The sequence below is a fragment of the Pseudophryne corroboree genome, chromosome 1 (genome assembly GCF_028390025.1).
Source record: "Pseudophryne corroboree isolate aPseCor3 chromosome 1, aPseCor3.hap2, whole genome shotgun sequence".
Taxonomy (NCBI): Eukaryota; Metazoa; Chordata; class Amphibia; order Anura; family Myobatrachidae; genus Pseudophryne; species Pseudophryne corroboree.
Genome location: NC_086444.1, coordinates 71,608,912 through 71,625,948, shown reverse-complemented (window position 1 = coordinate 71,625,948; position 17,037 = coordinate 71,608,912). Strand labels below are relative to the sequence as shown.

The 17,037-nt window shown below is 48.7% G+C and overlaps 1 protein-coding gene across 1 annotated transcript in view; it reads left to right on the top strand.

Annotated features, from left to right (window-relative positions):
* The window catches only part of ADAMTS12 (ADAM metallopeptidase with thrombospondin type 1 motif 12), a 1,230,701-nt gene that overhangs the window by 789,333 nt on the left and 424,331 nt on the right, over positions 1-17,037 (top strand). Inside the window, exons 7-9 of the mRNA XM_063960568.1 lie at positions 3,830-3,979; positions 8,051-8,194; positions 12,430-12,574. Coding sequence (XP_063816638.1) covers positions 3,830-3,979; positions 8,051-8,194; positions 12,430-12,574 — 439 coding nt within the window. The remainder of the gene's footprint in view (positions 1-3,829; positions 3,980-8,050; positions 8,195-12,429; positions 12,575-17,037) is intronic.

Sequence of the window (17,037 nt, the reverse complement as noted above, 5' to 3'; positions counted from 1 at the left end):
GTGAATGTATGAGACAGATGGGGAGGCGGGACAGAGATGAGAGAGCTTATTGTCTCTTTCATGATGAGAAAGAGGACAGAGAGAGTGAGACCAGGGATGAGGAGGAGGGTGGTTTAAAAAAGAGAAAAGATGAGGGGGGATTTAGATGAGAGTGACAGATGGGGGGATGTAGATGTGCAAGATAGAGATGGTGCAGGGGGGATAGAGATGACAGATTGGGAAGTGATGATAGAAATGTGAGCGAGGCAGGTGAAGTGGGTGGGGATGGGGTGTGGGGGCAGAGAGGGGAAGGTAGGGGAAAGAATAAACCTGCAATGCCAAGCCCTGAAACTAGTAACCCAAAAAATAACAGGTCTAACACTAGTGTTAAACTATGTTACTGATATACTATGACAGGCCTGGCCAACCTGTGGCTCTCCAGATGTTGTGAAACTATACATCCCAGCATGCCCTGCTACAGTTTTAGCATTCCATAATAGCAAAACTGTGGCGAAGCATGATGGGGTTTGTTGTTTTACAACAGCTGGAGAGCCGCAGGTTGGCCAGGCCTGTACTATGGGGTCCATTTAGGACATTATGAATCTTACTGTATTTGTGGGGCTATTTATTATTGGAGAGATGCTAATACATGAGTTTTAGGTGGCTTTGGGACATCCAAGTGGAGATGACATAGAGGCACATGGGAAAAAAATAGCAGGAAAGAGGTCAGGGATCAGAGGTAGATTTTGGTGTCATCTTCATAGATGTGCTGTGGGAAAACATACTAGATTACAGTAGTTCCACAAGAGTCAGGGCACCAAAGTGGAGGGCTGGCGGTGACCATTATATAGTTCATGGCCCTTATCTTCTTCTTATGCATGGTGGAACACTCCCCTTCATCTGCATTACTCCACTGCTGTGACTTTTGTGAGTCTCCTCCTTTCTTTGCATTATATTGTAGACACTATTGCTCTCTGTATTGTACAGTGGTCACTGATGCATTCTGTATTAGTATGGCAGTCACTGTGATGTTCTCTATATTATATGGCAGTCACTGTGATGTTCTCTATATTATAAGGCAGTCACTGTGATGTTCTATCTAATATATGTCAGTCACTGTGGTGTTCTCTGTATTATATGTCAGTCACTGTGATGTTCTCGGTATTATATGGTGGTTCCTCCAATGTTCTCTGTATTATTTGATGGTCACTGATGCTAACTGTATTATATGATAGTCACTAATGCTCTCTGTATTATATGGTTGTCACTGTGATGTTCTCTGCAGTATATGGCAGTCACTGCAATGTTCTGTGGTGGGTGAGGTAGTGTAGTATTAGCAACTTCGCTTACCTTTCATTCTTGAGACCATAGAGCCTACAGTACATGTTCCCTTTACATGTGAAGACACTGCTGGATCACAAAATAAATGCAGCAGCTCTGGCACCTTAATATAGGTTTCTCTCACCCTACAAACTTCCGGAGGGAAGGGGGGCAGGGGGTGCCAAGCTGAGTCTTTGCCATTGATATCAGAAAGCCTAACTTCACCCCTGCCAAGAATATAAAGACAGAAAGTAGAACGAGGCCTCGTCTGGAGGAAGCCCAAATTATATTAGAGGATTAAATGTAGCTCTAGAGGATAGGACACTGAAGCTGGGTTCCATACAGCATAATATGTATGTTTATATGTGCTAAGCCCCCTCCAGACTGCGTGGTCTGCGCCATACTTGCCTAATCTCCCAGAATAGCCGGGAGACTCCCGAAAATCGGGTGGTGATCTCGGCCCCCCGGAAGAGTGGTCAAATGTCCCGGCTGAGCACTCACCACCTGCAACCCCCCCACATCTCCTAACAAACCCCCAGTTGAAAGTGGGCGGTCTGGGGGTCAGATGACGCGATTCACGGCATCCCGGCCCCGCCCCCTGCCTTGCAATGCCAATATTATCGGCATTGCTAGATAGAGGCGGGGCCATGATGACGTGAGCATGCGGCCATGCCCCCAATCCTGCCCCTAAACGTCAGCCTCCACCATCGCCACGCCCCTGCTGCTCTGACCTGGCTGCCTCCTCCCGGAGCGGGCAGCCAGATTGTCTGTAAGTATGGTCTGCGCAATCCATGCGTTCAGCGTAATGCCCAAACTGGTCGCTTAGTTTCATTTGTCTATGCCCAAACCACGGCACCTTCTGTGGTCATCTTTCTGCATCTACCACAAATCGTTTGTGATCTAATGTCTTTTGAATCTGTTGTTTATTTATCAACTAATTGTCAAAGAACTGGATGCATTCAACAGAACTAATTCCCTAATTATAATAAGATCCATATGTGTATGTTTACTCAGACAATCGATGCAATAATCCATTAGTCTGAAAAACTATCAAGGAAATATTGTCATGAAACAGAGAAGTATAGATTGCCCAACAGGGCCCTCTGGTCTTTCTCATTACATATGCATGCTACAATTAATCTGCTAAGGCTTGTCATAAAGGCACAATCAGCTACACATGAGACGGGAGAAAATCCATTTGTGCAAAGAGGAAGGTAATGCTTGGACTGAGGATGTGATTTCATGCTTCCTGTCCACCCATATGCCCTAGACTTCAACAAATAAGATGGGATTATGTGTGCATTATAGCATTGAATGTTTTCCACACTGTAGGCTTACCATACTATCCCTATAAACCGGGATATTCATTAATTACACAGGATCTGTGGCTGATTCATTTAAAACCAGTTAAATTGCAGGCTTGAAGTCAGCCAGCCACAGAACCTGTGTAATTCATAAGTGTCCCGCTTTAAAGAGATAGTATGGCATATCTCCCAGCTTTGTGGATGATTGAAGCGGGACTCAGGAGCAGCATTGCCTCAGTAAAGTGGGCGTGACTTCACGGTAATGCTGCGATCGTGAGCCACGCCCCCATTCTCCTTCACTATGGGGACTTGGCCAGCGCTCTGTGAGATGCACACAGCGTCTATTCACCGCTGCTGTACTCAGGGCCGTTTCTTGGGGCAGGCGAGCAGTGCAACCGCACTGGGCGCCCACCGCGGCACTAACTGTGGCTCCCTGCTTCCCCCTCCTATTTCTTCCCGAGTAACCCGCTCGGGGGGCGGAGTTTCACGGAATGATGCGGTTGCGCCGTTACGTCACGACGCAACCCCGTCACTCCGCGAAACTCCCCCCTCCCCTGAGCGGAGTACAGAGGGGGATCCAAGTTAGGAAGAGGGAAAGGCCGGCGCGAGGAGCGACTGGTGAGGCGGGCCGAAGAGCGGTAATCGCCTCTGTAAGTTCTCTCTCTCTCTCTCTCAATGTGTAAAATGGGGACACTTGCCGTAATGTGTGAAATGGGGAATCTTGCCTGCCGTAGTGTGGGGATTTAATGTATCAAGGGCATTGCGGTGTGTGGCATAATATGGTGCAGGGGGGCATTACTGTGTGGGGCTTAATATGGTAGAATTTAGTTTTTCCTGTGGTGGTCGTAATCTGTTGGAGCAGGGTCAAAAACTGGATTGTGAGGTAGTCTTTTCAGACGAGGCCATGCCCATTTAAATGAGGCCACGCCCTATTGTCGGGTGCGCGCGCAAGTTTTTTTTTATCTAGGTGTGGGGGGGGGGGCATTTTTTTATGTCATGGGGGGGCGCATTTTTAAATCTCGCACTGGGAGCCAAATTGGCTAGAAACAGCCCTGGCTCTGCTAAGCTGAGCAGCTAGTGACAGGAGCCTCCCAACTGCCCCCCTCACACTGCTGGACACTGTGGACTGCGGGTGGGACAGCGGGACAGTTGGGAGGTACAGTATGGTAAGTCTAAATTTACATATATCTCTAATGACTTAAACAGAATCTTTGTCTTCTCTCTAGGAAAGATATTTGTGCGAGCAGGAACAGTCCCTGTGAAACACTGGGCCTGTCTCACCTGTCAGGCATGTGTCAGCCCTTCCGGAGCTGCAACATCAATGAAGATTCAGGTCTCCCCACAGCGTTTACTATTGCACATGAGATTGGACACAGGTAGGAGAACTGAACGTGCCATTAGCGTTTGAACTGAAATGGAGCTTTTCTTACTTATATATTAGCATATACAGGGATATGGTGCCCTTCTTATCCATATATAAGCTCTATAATATATATTGTATAAGTTCTTTAAAACGCACAATAAATAGAAAAAGCATCAATTCTATACTTTCTGCCATGAATTCTCCAGCTCTGATTATGGGGGTCATTCCGACCCAAACGCTCGCTGCAGTTTATCGCAGCGCAGCGATCGGGTCGGATCTGCGCATACGCCGGCGCCGCAGTGCGCCGGCGCCTGCTGGACGGCCGAAGGCCGTTGTTCCCTAGCGATCGCCTCTGCCTAATTGACAGGCAGAGGCGGTCGCTGGGCGGGAGGGGACTGGACGGCGGCGCGGTCCGGCCAACGCAGGTGTGGCCGGACCGTTGGGGGGGGCGGGCTGCGGCGGCTGCGTGACGTCACACGCAGCCACTGCGACCTGGGCAGCGAAGAGGTAGGAGCTGCGCTGACCGGGAGTTACTCCTCAAATGCAAAAGCATCGCCGCTGTGCGATGCTTTTGCATTGGGGTGGGGGGGAGGGGAGGGGGGCTTTTGGCACTGACATGCGGGGCGGACTAGCCCTGTGCTGAGCGTCCCCCCGCATGTCTGAGTGCCTGATCGTAGCTGTGCTAAATTTAGCACAGCTACGATCAACTCGGAATGCCCCCCTATGTCTTATTGATAGGCTTACTACTGTGTACTGTGCCTTTAACTACTTAACTGGTGATTCGTTCCCCACAAAACTGCTCAGAATTTTTTTTTTTTTTTATAAAATACAGTATTAAAATATTTTATTTAAAAACAAATAAAAATATTTAGGGGATGTTTGGCTTCAAGCCTGCATTTCACCTGGTTTTAATTAACCACAGTACCTGTGAAATCCAGAACCAGTGACATTTTTACATGCAGAGCAAATACTGGTTGCTTTTGCATGCAGCCCATAATGCTGGAAAGCTTTATTTTTAGACTTGATTTTGGACACACCCCACCAAAATCTAAATCTCTTTGCATGTTACATCCGCCCCACCTGCAGTGCAACATATTTTTGCAAGGTGCAAAGTAACTTGCTCTTTTTTGCTTTACTCCCAACATGAATCGGGGGGGTGGGGGTGCAGTTTATTTGCCGGAGGTCAGGATACTGACGCTGGAATCCCGACAGCCGACAATGTCGACAGCAGGAATCCTGCCGCGCAGGGGGGAATGCACATGTATTCCGAATCAGAACATTAAGCATATAATTATTATATACAGTACTAGGCAACCCAGTGGTTATCATTAAGCTGGCAATGCATCAGAACAACTTTTATTCAACAATCCAACTAGTTGACTGGTGGGAATGAAAGTCTGGAATGAGATTTTACCAACTTATCTGCATGACCATTTTCATTTGTTTTCCTACATTTACAGATGAGTCTTTCATCTGTTCTGCTAGCCCCAGCAATCGCAGGTGCAAGTGGATTGCCAAGACTAGCCAGCCCGCGGCCATGCAGGTGTACTACCCACGAGCCATAGGATCACATGGGTGTCTACGCTCCCGCCAACAGGTCACGGACGGGTGCAGCTGGTCACAATCATACTCACGTGTGACCCGTTCGCGGGACAGATGAGGGAGGTCACATGTGTAGGAGTAAATTACTGATTGTTATTTGCTGCCATACATTACCAGGTGTTCATTTCAACCAGCACACTAGTTGAATGGTTGGATGAAAGTTGATCACGGCCAGGTAAGAGACCTCACATGTACATTAAGAGATGTAAGAGGTAAGAGATGTGTGCTGAGCGGTCTCTGTGCTAGATCACAAAGCACACATCACGCCGTGTGTACAGGGCTTAACATTCCATTTTATTAGCTTGCATCTAACCACAGTAGTAGTATCTATTGTAATATATATCATATAAAGGTTATTTTTTTTAATCTTGAATTCATATAATATAAACTGAGAGCATTACCCAAGAACAGAGGGTTTTTCTTTCCCTCTCTGGGGACACTATTACGGATGTGGATCATCAAATCGACAGTGTCTAGGACGACAATGTTTAGGTTGACCACTATAGGTCGACAGTCACTAGGTCGACAGGTTCTGAAGGTCGACAGGGGTTCTAGGTTGACATGTGCTAGGTTGACAGGTTAAAAGGTCGACATGAGTTTTTCATGTTTTTTTTGGTGTCGTTTTATCCGTACAGTGACCGGGAAGCCTAATTAGTGCTTCGCTCGGCACAGATTATCATTCCAATCGTAGTCCACGTGGATCGTTAAGTATGAAAAAGTTTTAAAAAAAGGAAAAAATGTTGAAAAACGCATGTCGACCGTTTGACCTGCCGACCTAGCACACGTCGACCTAGAAACCCTGTCGACCTTCAGACCCTGTCAACCTAGTGACTGTCGACCTATAGTGGTCGACCTAAACATTGTCGACCTAGACAGTGTCGATCTTCAGACCGGATCCCGACTATTACAGCCAGATTACAGTCTCAATATAGTATGCACATAGTATGCAATATAGTAATACAAAGTAACCAATACTGCCTTGCTTCCTAGTCATACCCTCCTTTAGTGGTTTGGTATACTGTAACTTTTGCTGAAGTCTGAAATGATTTCGTTAGCGAATCAAATCGCTTGAGTTTTATTCATCTGGACGTAGTGATGAGACGTACAGGGCTATTCAGGGGCTATTCAGAGGTGGAGCGCAACCACTACATTCGCATGCAGCGTTCGCGACCATCTGTCTGCGCATGTGCACTGGCGTGTGTGCAAATGTCACCATCAATTGCATCCCGGAAGGATGAGATCGCGCAGTGATTGTCAGCCGTGGGTAGTGTGTGTGTGTTTGGGGGAGGATTTATGAAGGGGTGGCACCGTTTAGTGGGTACAGTCCGGACAATACAGGCATGTCCGGACAATTTTCGGTCACTCAAAAAAAAAAATGGCGGCGGACCGCCTGCCAGCGCACCCCAGCATGTGAGTAGATGGAAGCAGATCTATTTGCAGTTCTAATTTGATAATGGTGGAAGGAAAATCACGTTGCAGGATATTCAGGATATTCACCGCCTTTACCCCAGTTTTATGCTTCTTCAAGTGGCTACAAAATATCACATCTATTTCTGTACTATAATTCGCTACTGTGACGGTCATGAAATTGGGGAAAAACAAAATAATCATAGCACTTAGTGAAAGTTCAGGGCTGACTATTTCATTGGCTAGAGCATAAACTATTTAATAAATGGGTTAAGGTTATTTTCGTGGTTTTAAAAATATGGCAGTTATTTCAGTATTAATTAATAGGGATAATCTAATAAAATGCAGATAAATTCCAATTAAATATTTAAATCTTCTACAACATTCAACTTAATTAAATGTAGAAAAGTGTTATTAATCCAAACGTATTTGTGTAATCTTATTCCAAATTGATTTTTTTTTTTAAATTAGTTCTATTGGGCCGATTCAGACCTGATCGCTAGGCTGCGTTTCCTCACAGCCTGCGTATGCACCGCAATGCGCAGGCGCGATGGGCCGCAGCAACGGGGATCGCTGGACATCGACGGAATGGTGCGAACATTCTGAATGCACCAGCGATCTCAAGGAGATTGACAGGAAGAAGACGTTTGTGGGTGTCAACTGACCATTTTCTGGGAGTGTTTGAAAAAACGCAGGTGTGTCCAAGCGTTTGCAGGTCGGGTGTCTGACGTAAATTCCGGTCCTGAACAGGCTGATATGATCTCAGCGGCTGAGTAAGTCCTGGGCTGCGCAGAGACTGCACAAAATCTGTTTGTACAGCTCTGCTACACGTGCGATCGCACACTTGCACAGCTAAAATACACTCCCCCTGTAGGCGGCCACTATCCAATCGCAGAGCTGTAAAAATCGCTGCCGAGCGATTAGGTCTGAATTACCCCCCCCCCCCTCCCCCCCCCCCGCTCCCCCCTTCCCCACCCCTCATATCTGTATGGAGTCAAGATCAGTTCAGTTTATGGCTGTCTGTTTTCTATAGGAATTTAAGCACAAATAACATTTCCTTAAATTTTTCCCCCAGTTTCGGGATTCAGCATGACGGACAGGGGAATGATTGTGAGTCAGTGGGAGGACACCCCTATATAATGTCCCGACAGTTACATTATGACACGTCACCACTGACCTGGTCAGCCTGCAGCAAAGAATACATCACACGCTTTTTAGAGTGAGTCAATTCTTTTTTAACTTTGTTTGAACATTGTATGTTGTAAAAATCTTGCTTTGGAATTTCAGGAACCTGTTTGAGGAAGGTGTTGTATCTTAACGTTGGGTATGGTATGCCGGCGTTCAGGATCCTGGCAGTCAGCATGCCGACACCGGGACCCTGGCCGACAGAATGCCGGCAGGTGGGTGAGTGCAACGAAGCCCCATGCAGGTTCGGTGGCTCACTGTGCGTGCCACAGGTTCTATTCCCACTCTAAGGGTATCGTTGACAGCCACGAGTGGGAATAGCCCCTGTTAGCTGGGATTCCGGCTGTCGGCATTGTCAGTGGTCAGGATTCCAGCGTCGGTATCCTGACTGCTGGCAATGTAACGGCATCCCGTGTCTTCATGCCAACCAATCCATCTATACCTGCTATTGTATAGTTGATGGTTTTATTTACACTGCGTTCCTTGAGGGCAATAAGACTCTTGGGGGTCTACAGTAAGTCTGTGTACACATCAGAACGATGTGCGCATGATACGCCATCATCTGCTTTGGAACTCCGAGATTGGCTACGACGAGCGGCAGTGGGGGGCCGCATGGCCCTCGTAAGCAATATCGCACGTCGGGCTAAGGTTGTCGCATGCGACCCGCAGTAGCGCACATCGCATGCAATATCGTGTGTACACTTTACTTGATATTATATGCGATCAAACGATATCAGCCATATTGTATGTGATATCAAATAATGTGTGCACAGCCTAAGCCTTAGAGAGAGATAAAGTGAATGGAGATAAAGTACCAGCCAATCAGCTCCTAACTGCCATGTTACAGACTAGGGGGTCTATTCATGTAGCATTGAAAAGCCCTGTTTTGCATTAAACAGGGCTTTTCTCTGCCTACTGCAATTCACAGAACGGGTTACCGTGGAGAAGTCTCTGACTTCTCCAGCCGTACCCCCGCTCTGTGCCTGAATCGCATCACCATACCTTTGCACCACTGCGGCCTGCCGGGAGGTCAACACCCTGCGCATGCGCAAAGGGACCCGCCGCTGGACTCCGCGCATCGCAGGGATGGACCGCTGGAGATGACCTCACCGCAGGAGCCCCAGACACCGCAGCGCATCGCCGGAAGGGTGAGTATACATGAATTGCTACTTATTACACCTATACATCGCATCGAAGCGCTGCGATGTATAGTGATAAGTAGCAATTCTGTTTTCGTTTTCTACATGAATAGACCCCTAGGTTTGAAAAATGAGAGTTAGGAGTTGGTTGGCTGGTAATTTATACCTGTCCACTTTATATCTCCAAGGCTTAGTACATATAGACCCCTTAATCATATTAGGTCATTTTTTGTATCAGTAACATAACATGGGACACATAAACATCCGGGGAGCCTCAATTAGGGTTAATTAGGGGAACCCAGCAGCTAATTTTAGTTTAAGTGGAGTCAGTGGGTTTCAGTGTGATCATCCCCGATTTTGGACGCTTAAAAAAGGCTTCTTAATTAATAGCCTTTCCTGTGCCATGGGGTAATTAGGCAGCAATTAGCCCCTTATTGAATATGCCCGAATGTGTAAGTAGGCTCCCATAAAATGTAATCCAGGCCTATGTGGTGGTGGATCATCCTAAACCAGAGGAACCATTGAAGTTGAAAGGTTTCACTTAGCAGATTGCTGGGATCCTGTCTGGATAGGCCACCGACCTACATAACAATGTAATGCGTATATAAGCATTACTAGATTAACAATAGGACAGATGGGATGGTCGCCCAGGAGAGGAAGGGGGGAGGAGAACCCCCACATATAGCGACATCACCAGTGTGTGGGGCACTGTGGCATATGGGAACTGGGTGTTCTGTGCGTTATAGAACTGGGGGCACTACAGTGTGTTTAACACATTTGTGGTGCTGGGAGTATTTACACGTTGTACTTTTTAATAACGCTGCCAGCATATTGACAGATTTATTAGTATGGACTCACAAGGTTAATTGCCCCGGGGACTCACACAGGTTAGTTGCCCCGGAGCCTCCACAAACCTTAATTCGGCCCTGTATGTGAGCCAATGGGACATAGAAGGTCAACCGCTTTCCTAACACCATCAGATGCCTGTTGTCCCGTCACAGAAGCAGACTGACCCCTGTGGAAGAGATGAGGCATAAATGGGAGGCTGTTCCATACCCCACCAAAGCGCCCTCTGTGTAGCTATATGGGTATCACACTTGTTTTAAAGCAGAGCTTCAATGTGCTGCTGCATGCTCCAATGATATGTATGTGTCATTATTTATGATAATATAATTTGTCAGGAAAAGTTGTTTTAATTTATATGGCAGATAACTCCCAACATCCCCGGCAGCTGCTCTAGAGGTGGGTGCAGGTCACATGAGGTGTCATGTGGTACAGAAGTGACAGTTTGAAGCAAGTGGTAGTTGGTCAAGGGGAGTCCTGAGGTAACGGCTGAGGAGACAAGATGGGTTGCTGAGGGACCGCTGGCAGAGGCTGTGCGTGTGAGCCGCGCCACGTCATGGTAGACAGCTGCTCTGTGGGGTGGAATCCGAGGCAGAATTGGGCAGAGCTGTAAGAATAGCGCTGGCCTCCCTTTGTGCCCTAGAGCAGAAGGAGGCCAGAGGCATGGCTCCCCAAAACAGGTTAGAGCCAGAGGCCAATCCTGAGGCTCAGACTGACGCCAACCAGATGCAGGTCCGATTCAGAAATGACAGCTGTAGATTGCTATAACGCAGGAGAGAGAAGCGGAGCAGTCCTATAATGCTGAGGTGCTGACCGGGCCAGCAATCAGAGGATAAAGTGGCAAAGCCTGTCATCCTCACCTCAGACTGCACCTGTCGTATACACTACCCCTCACACACCGCACAGTACCTCAGAGAGAGGAAAGGTAATATACATATATACCTTATTACCCAGCCTTCTACAGAGAACTGACAGAAACACGCTACCAGCAGCATACAGAAGTATATATGAAAACATAATTAGAAAGTTGTACTGCAGGATGAATTTAATCTACCGAAACATCAATTATCAGTTATCAGTCCAGAGATAGGTCTCAATGCCAAGCCATTCTGTCTTTCAGAGACAGTACTAATTACTGAACTAAGATATAGGGCCTTATTCAGGTTGGATCATAATTGCAAAGCTGCTATTAGCCGTTTGGCTTTACCATCCTTAGCAATGCAAATTCTGTAAGTAGCATTTGGCTGTGAGTGGTAAAGGTCAGGTACTGTTGCTGCCAGTCATCCGACAAGAGTAATGAGAGCTGAATGCCGGTGATAATCGACTAATCCTGTTGTCTGATTGCTGCAGGCAGGAGAGGTTTCCCCCATCCAACCCCAACATTACAACAATGGGGGTCATTCCGACCCGATCGCTCGCTGCAGTTTATAGCAGCGCAGCGATCGGGTCAGAATTGCGCATGCGCCGAAGGCCGTCGTTCAGTAGCGATCGCCTCTGCCTGATTGACGGGCAGAGACGGCCGCAGGGCGGAAGGGGGCTGGACAGCGGCATTAAGCCGCCGTTTAGGGGGGGCGCGGTCTGGCCAACGCAGGCGTCGCCGGACCATTGGGGGGGGGGCGGGCCACGGAGGCTGCGTGACGTCTCACGCAGCCGCTGTGGCCAGTGGCAGCGATGATCAATCCCGGCCAGCCGCAGGAGCTGCGCTGTCCGGGAGTTACTCCTCAAATACAAAATCATCGCCGCTGTGCGATGCTTTTGTATTTGTGCAGGGGGGGCCGGACCTCCGCATGTCAGGGAAGACGATCATAGCTGTGCTAAATTTAGCACAGCTACGATCAACTCAGAATGACCCCCAATACCCCTCGGCCTCACTCATACATGTACATGATAAATGGGAGGCATATGATATGCCTTCTGTCGGGATCCCGACCGCCGATATACTGACACCTAATCTCCCTCTTGGGGTGTCCACGACACTCCTGGAGGGAGAACAAATAGCGTGGTGCATGCAGCGCACCACTGTGCCCGCAAGGGGCTCTTTTGCGCTCACCCAGCTGCTGGCACGCTGGCGGGCAGGATCCCGGCACCGGTATAATGTAGTACACCCTGATAAATGGTTTGGAACACAAGTTAAAATTACCATAGATTTTTACTTATAAGAAGATAAAACAAAAGTCAGTCTGTCTCCCTTGCAGTTGCGTCGCTCTAACCCTAACCCCGAATGCTTATTGTATTTTAGTGATAGTCTGCTTCTGATTTCTGACATGACTTTATTCTTGGTCAACAGCCGAGGATGGGGATTCTGTCTTGATGATTTACCAGCAAAGAAAGATTTCAAGCTTCCCCTGATCGCCCCAGGAGTGTTATATGACGTCAATCACCAGTGCCAACTGCAGTATGGACCCAATGCAACCTTCTGTGAATTGGTCGATGTAAGTTTGTGTTTTGCTATGCTCCCTGGTTAACAGAGATATTAGAATGGTGATTGTAGTTGTATGAGGAACTTTCATGAATAATTGTATACGACATGTGAGGGTCCAGGTTTGCAGAGAGAATTTTCTGTGACTCTAGTCACTGGCACTGGCTCCTGTGACCTTCAAAATCTTCATCGGAGAACCTCCCCCAAGAATACTTGGACTTTACTGTGAGGGGAGAACAGGTCTTGTCCCCAAAAGAGATACACCAAGAGACTGAAGAAGGGTTTGATACCAAATCAGATGACAAAGGTAACATGCCAAGGGGCAGTGACAATGAAAAGCTGAGTTCCGGTTGCAGAAAACAGCTATAAAATGATTAAGCTCATTCAGTGGCGTAACTTCATCCCAGACGCCCGGAGCCTCTCCACGTGTCAACACGTAAAACAAATGACACACCCATGTCCTATGAAAATGAGTTGTATCGTGTGGCTCAGTACTCACTATCCAGTTACAGCCCCTTTCCCGCAAACCTGTTATCACTCACGTTCACCCCTGGAAACAGATTCATGCGACTTTGGACTGCCAATCTGGCTCATGCGCAGAATAAAATCTCAGCTAATGGAAAAGTGCAGTAGCATAAGAATCGGTCATTCCATCTGCAATCTTTGTGATTGCCAGACAATACAGAGGGCATTTTAGTGGCCGCCAAAGAATACAAAGAGCACTTTAGTGACTGCCTGACAGTACTGAGAGCAACTGTGTTACTGACAGACAATACTGAGAGCAATTTAATGACCACCATACAATACTGAGAGCAATTTAATGACCTTTATACAATACTGATAGCATTTTAATGACTGCCACACAGTGCTAATTGCATTTTTGTGACCGCCAAACAATACAGAGAGCATTGCAGTGACTGCCATATAATACAGACTATCAGAGCCCACCATATAATTGAGTCAGGTACGGCCACAGCTTCATCATTTGCTACAGTTGCGTTTGTATCTTTATGGTAATGCCGCTACAAAGCCCTTCCCTGGTGTACATCCAGAGGCGGCGGAACCCAGTCAGCGAGGGCATGCATTGCAGTGAGGTACCGGCCAGGAGATGCTCTCTCTCCGCTCTGCTACCCTGCTGCCAGGTCCACCCTTGTTGCCGGCTGCCGCTGCACAAGACTGACAGGCAGCGGCGCCGGCAATGTCAAGATCGGCGCCTCCTCCTTGCTGTGTCACCGATGCCTGACCTGCTGGCTAGGTTTCAGCGCCGGGGCCCTGCTGCAGCACCTGCACGGCTTCCTCTCATTTCCACTCTCTGGATGACTGCTGACAGGGAGCGGACCCCCTCTCTCACACTGCTAGCTACTATGGGGTGTGGGAGAAGCCGGGCATGTGTTCAGCGGAGCCACATCTGGATGTAATGTAGGGCTTTATATATGCAGCCCAACAAGGTCAGACAGTACTTTAATTAGTTGATAGGCTGCTGCCAGTGCCGCTGCAATAGTGTACAGGAGGCGGAGCCCTGAGCAGCATCAAAGGATGCAGTTAGGGTAGAAGAGACTACAGTTCTCCAGCTGCGGAGGCTCCATGGCAGGATGTTTTTCACTGCCTTGGCGTGGACTCTGCTGGAGCTGAGGCTGGAGGCGACAGATGATGCAGTGTACAGAGTGGGCTAACCTTGCAGCTAAGCAGCTAATAGCCGGCCTGAGGAGAGTGAGCTGAAGTACCAGTACTGCAGGCTGATAGAGGATTCCAAGACACCAACAGCCAGAAGGTACTTCAGTGCAACCCTAATCCTAGCCCTCCCCCCACAGCCTAGCCCCATCCCCCTCAGCCTAATCCTAACACCCTCACAGCCTAACCCTGCCCCCCACAGCCTCACCCTAACCTCTCCCTCCCGCATCCTAACTCTAACCCCCACGCAGCCTAACCCTCCCCCACAGCCTTACCCTAACTCTCTCCGCCTGCAGCCTAACTGACCCAACCCGCAGCCTAATCCTAATGCTGTCCCTTCCGCATCCTCACCCTAACCCTCCCCCCACAGCCTAGCCCCAACCCCCTCAACCTAATCCTAAACCCCCCACAGCCTATCCCTGCCCCCCGCAGCCTATCCCTAACTCTCTCCCCCCGCAGCCTAACTGACCCAACCCGCAGCCTAATTCTAACGCTTTCCCCCCGTCATCCTCACCCTAACTCTCCCCCCGCAGCCTAACTGACCCAACCCGCAGCCTAATCCTAACGCTCCCCCCCGGATCCTCACCTTAACCCTCCCCCCGCAGCCTAACTGACCCAACCTGCAGCCTAACCCTCCCCCGCAGCTTAACTGACCCAACCCGCAGCCTAATCCTAATGCTCTCCCCCCGAATCCTCACCCCAACCCTCCCCCATAGCCTAACTGACCCAACCCGCAGCCTAACCCTCCCCCTGCAGCCTAACTCTAACCCTTCCCTCCCTCAGCCTAGCCCTAACCCTCCCCACAGCCTAACCCTTTCCCCCGCAGCCTAACTCTAACCCTGCCTACCCGCAGCCTAACCCTTCCTCCCCACGGCCTAACCTTCCCTCAACACAGCCTAACCCTAAGCCTTCCCCCTGCAGCCTAACTCTTACCCTCCCCGGCATACTTACGTTCAGGTTTCTGTTGCTGGCATTCTGACAGGTGTCAGGATTATGGCGCCAGTCTCCTGACGGCCGGCATCCCATACATTGGGATGCTAACTACATGAGGTTAGGGATTACTTCTTAGCCCCTATATTAAAACATACAAACATTAAAAAAAATTCACATTGGCCTGTTGTATAAAGAAAAAAAAGTTAAAAAAAAGTAAAAATTAAAATTGTAAAAGAAAAAAATTCAGACAAGCATGTGTCTCTTTTTGTGGAGGGCAAGGTGGTTTAAGCGACCCACCTCTATTAGAGTTGCTTCCAGAAATGAATACAGGGGCAGCGCAACCCACTCAGTGGCAAACGCTACCCGTGGGCATTATGTGTATAAGAGGTACTACTACAGGGGGATTTTGTGTATAAGGGGCACTGCTAATTTGGGCATCATGTGTATAAGGGGCTTTACTACCTACAAGGGGATTATGTGTATAAGAGGCACTACTACTGTGGGCATAATGTGTATAAGGGACGCTACTACATGGGGATTATGTGTATAAGCAGCACTACTACTGTGAGCATTGTGTATAAGGGGCACTACTGTGTAGCGTAACATGTATAAGGGGCATTACTGTGTGACGTAACATGAATAATGGGCACTACTGTGTCATAATGTGAATAAGGGACACTACTATGTGGTGTAATGTGAATAAGATTGTGCTACTGTGTGGCATCATTTTAAATGTGGGTATTGTGTCGCCATGCCCCTTCCTTGTGAGACCACACCCCTTTTCGCTGCACATCCCTTAGCAAAGAATGGGAAGGAAGGCGCAAATGTATAGCTTGCAGGGGGCGCCGAACATCCTAGCACTGGCCCTGTGTACATCCATGTGTCCAAATGTGCAAGGACTGAGCTGCACACTGTCAGCATCTGTAGACGCTGCAATAGCACTTGGTGCATCTTAATACGCCACCATCAGTCGCACTATTGAAACTTGCACGTGATGCAGTTTCGCCATCTGACTGTGGCCTCCTATGTCAGTGGGTCAGCGTATGTTTTCAGCGACAGTCCCATAAGTCACCACATATCTGAGCCATCACTTTAGCCACCCGCTATTTCCTCCCAGTCACCTTCCAGGAGTGCTAATTACATTTCTGCTTCTGTACGTCTACTTTTAATTTGCAAATCTCTACAGATAAAATTGTGACGTATGCACAGTGCGAAGCAGAAGCAGAAGAAAAACATTGCTCCACTGCATCCGATATCTCTGCTTCATAACACCCAATGGGGGTCATTCCGAGATGATTGTAGCTGTGCTAAATTTAGCACAGCTACGATCATTCACACTGACATGCGGGGGGACGCCCAGCACAGGGCTATCCCGCCCCGCATATCAGTGCCGCCCCCCACCACGCAGAAGTGCAAAGGCATCGCACAGCGGCGATGCCTTTTCACTTCAAGAGTAGCTCCCAACCAGCGCAGCTTTAGCGTGCTGGCCGGGAGCTACTCATCACTCGCCGGCCCGCAGCGGCTGCGTGTGACGTCACGCAGCCGCTGCGGTACGCCCCCCCGTTCGGTCCTGCCACGCAGACCGCGCCCACGAATTGGCGGCCAAATGCCGCCGTTCCGCCCCTCCCCCGCCCAGCGACCGCCTCTGCCTGTCAATCAGGCAGAGATGATCGTAGCAGCCCGACGGCCTTCGGCCATCTGGCATGCGCCGGCGCATGCGCAGTTCTGACCCGATCGCACCTCTGCGATAAACTGCAGCGTGCGATCGGGTCAGAATGACCCCCCAATATCAGGACATACACGTAACTGTGGTTGTCATGGTAGTCCATGTCACTGTGCTGAATTATAAATAGTTAATAGCAGCCTGAAGAA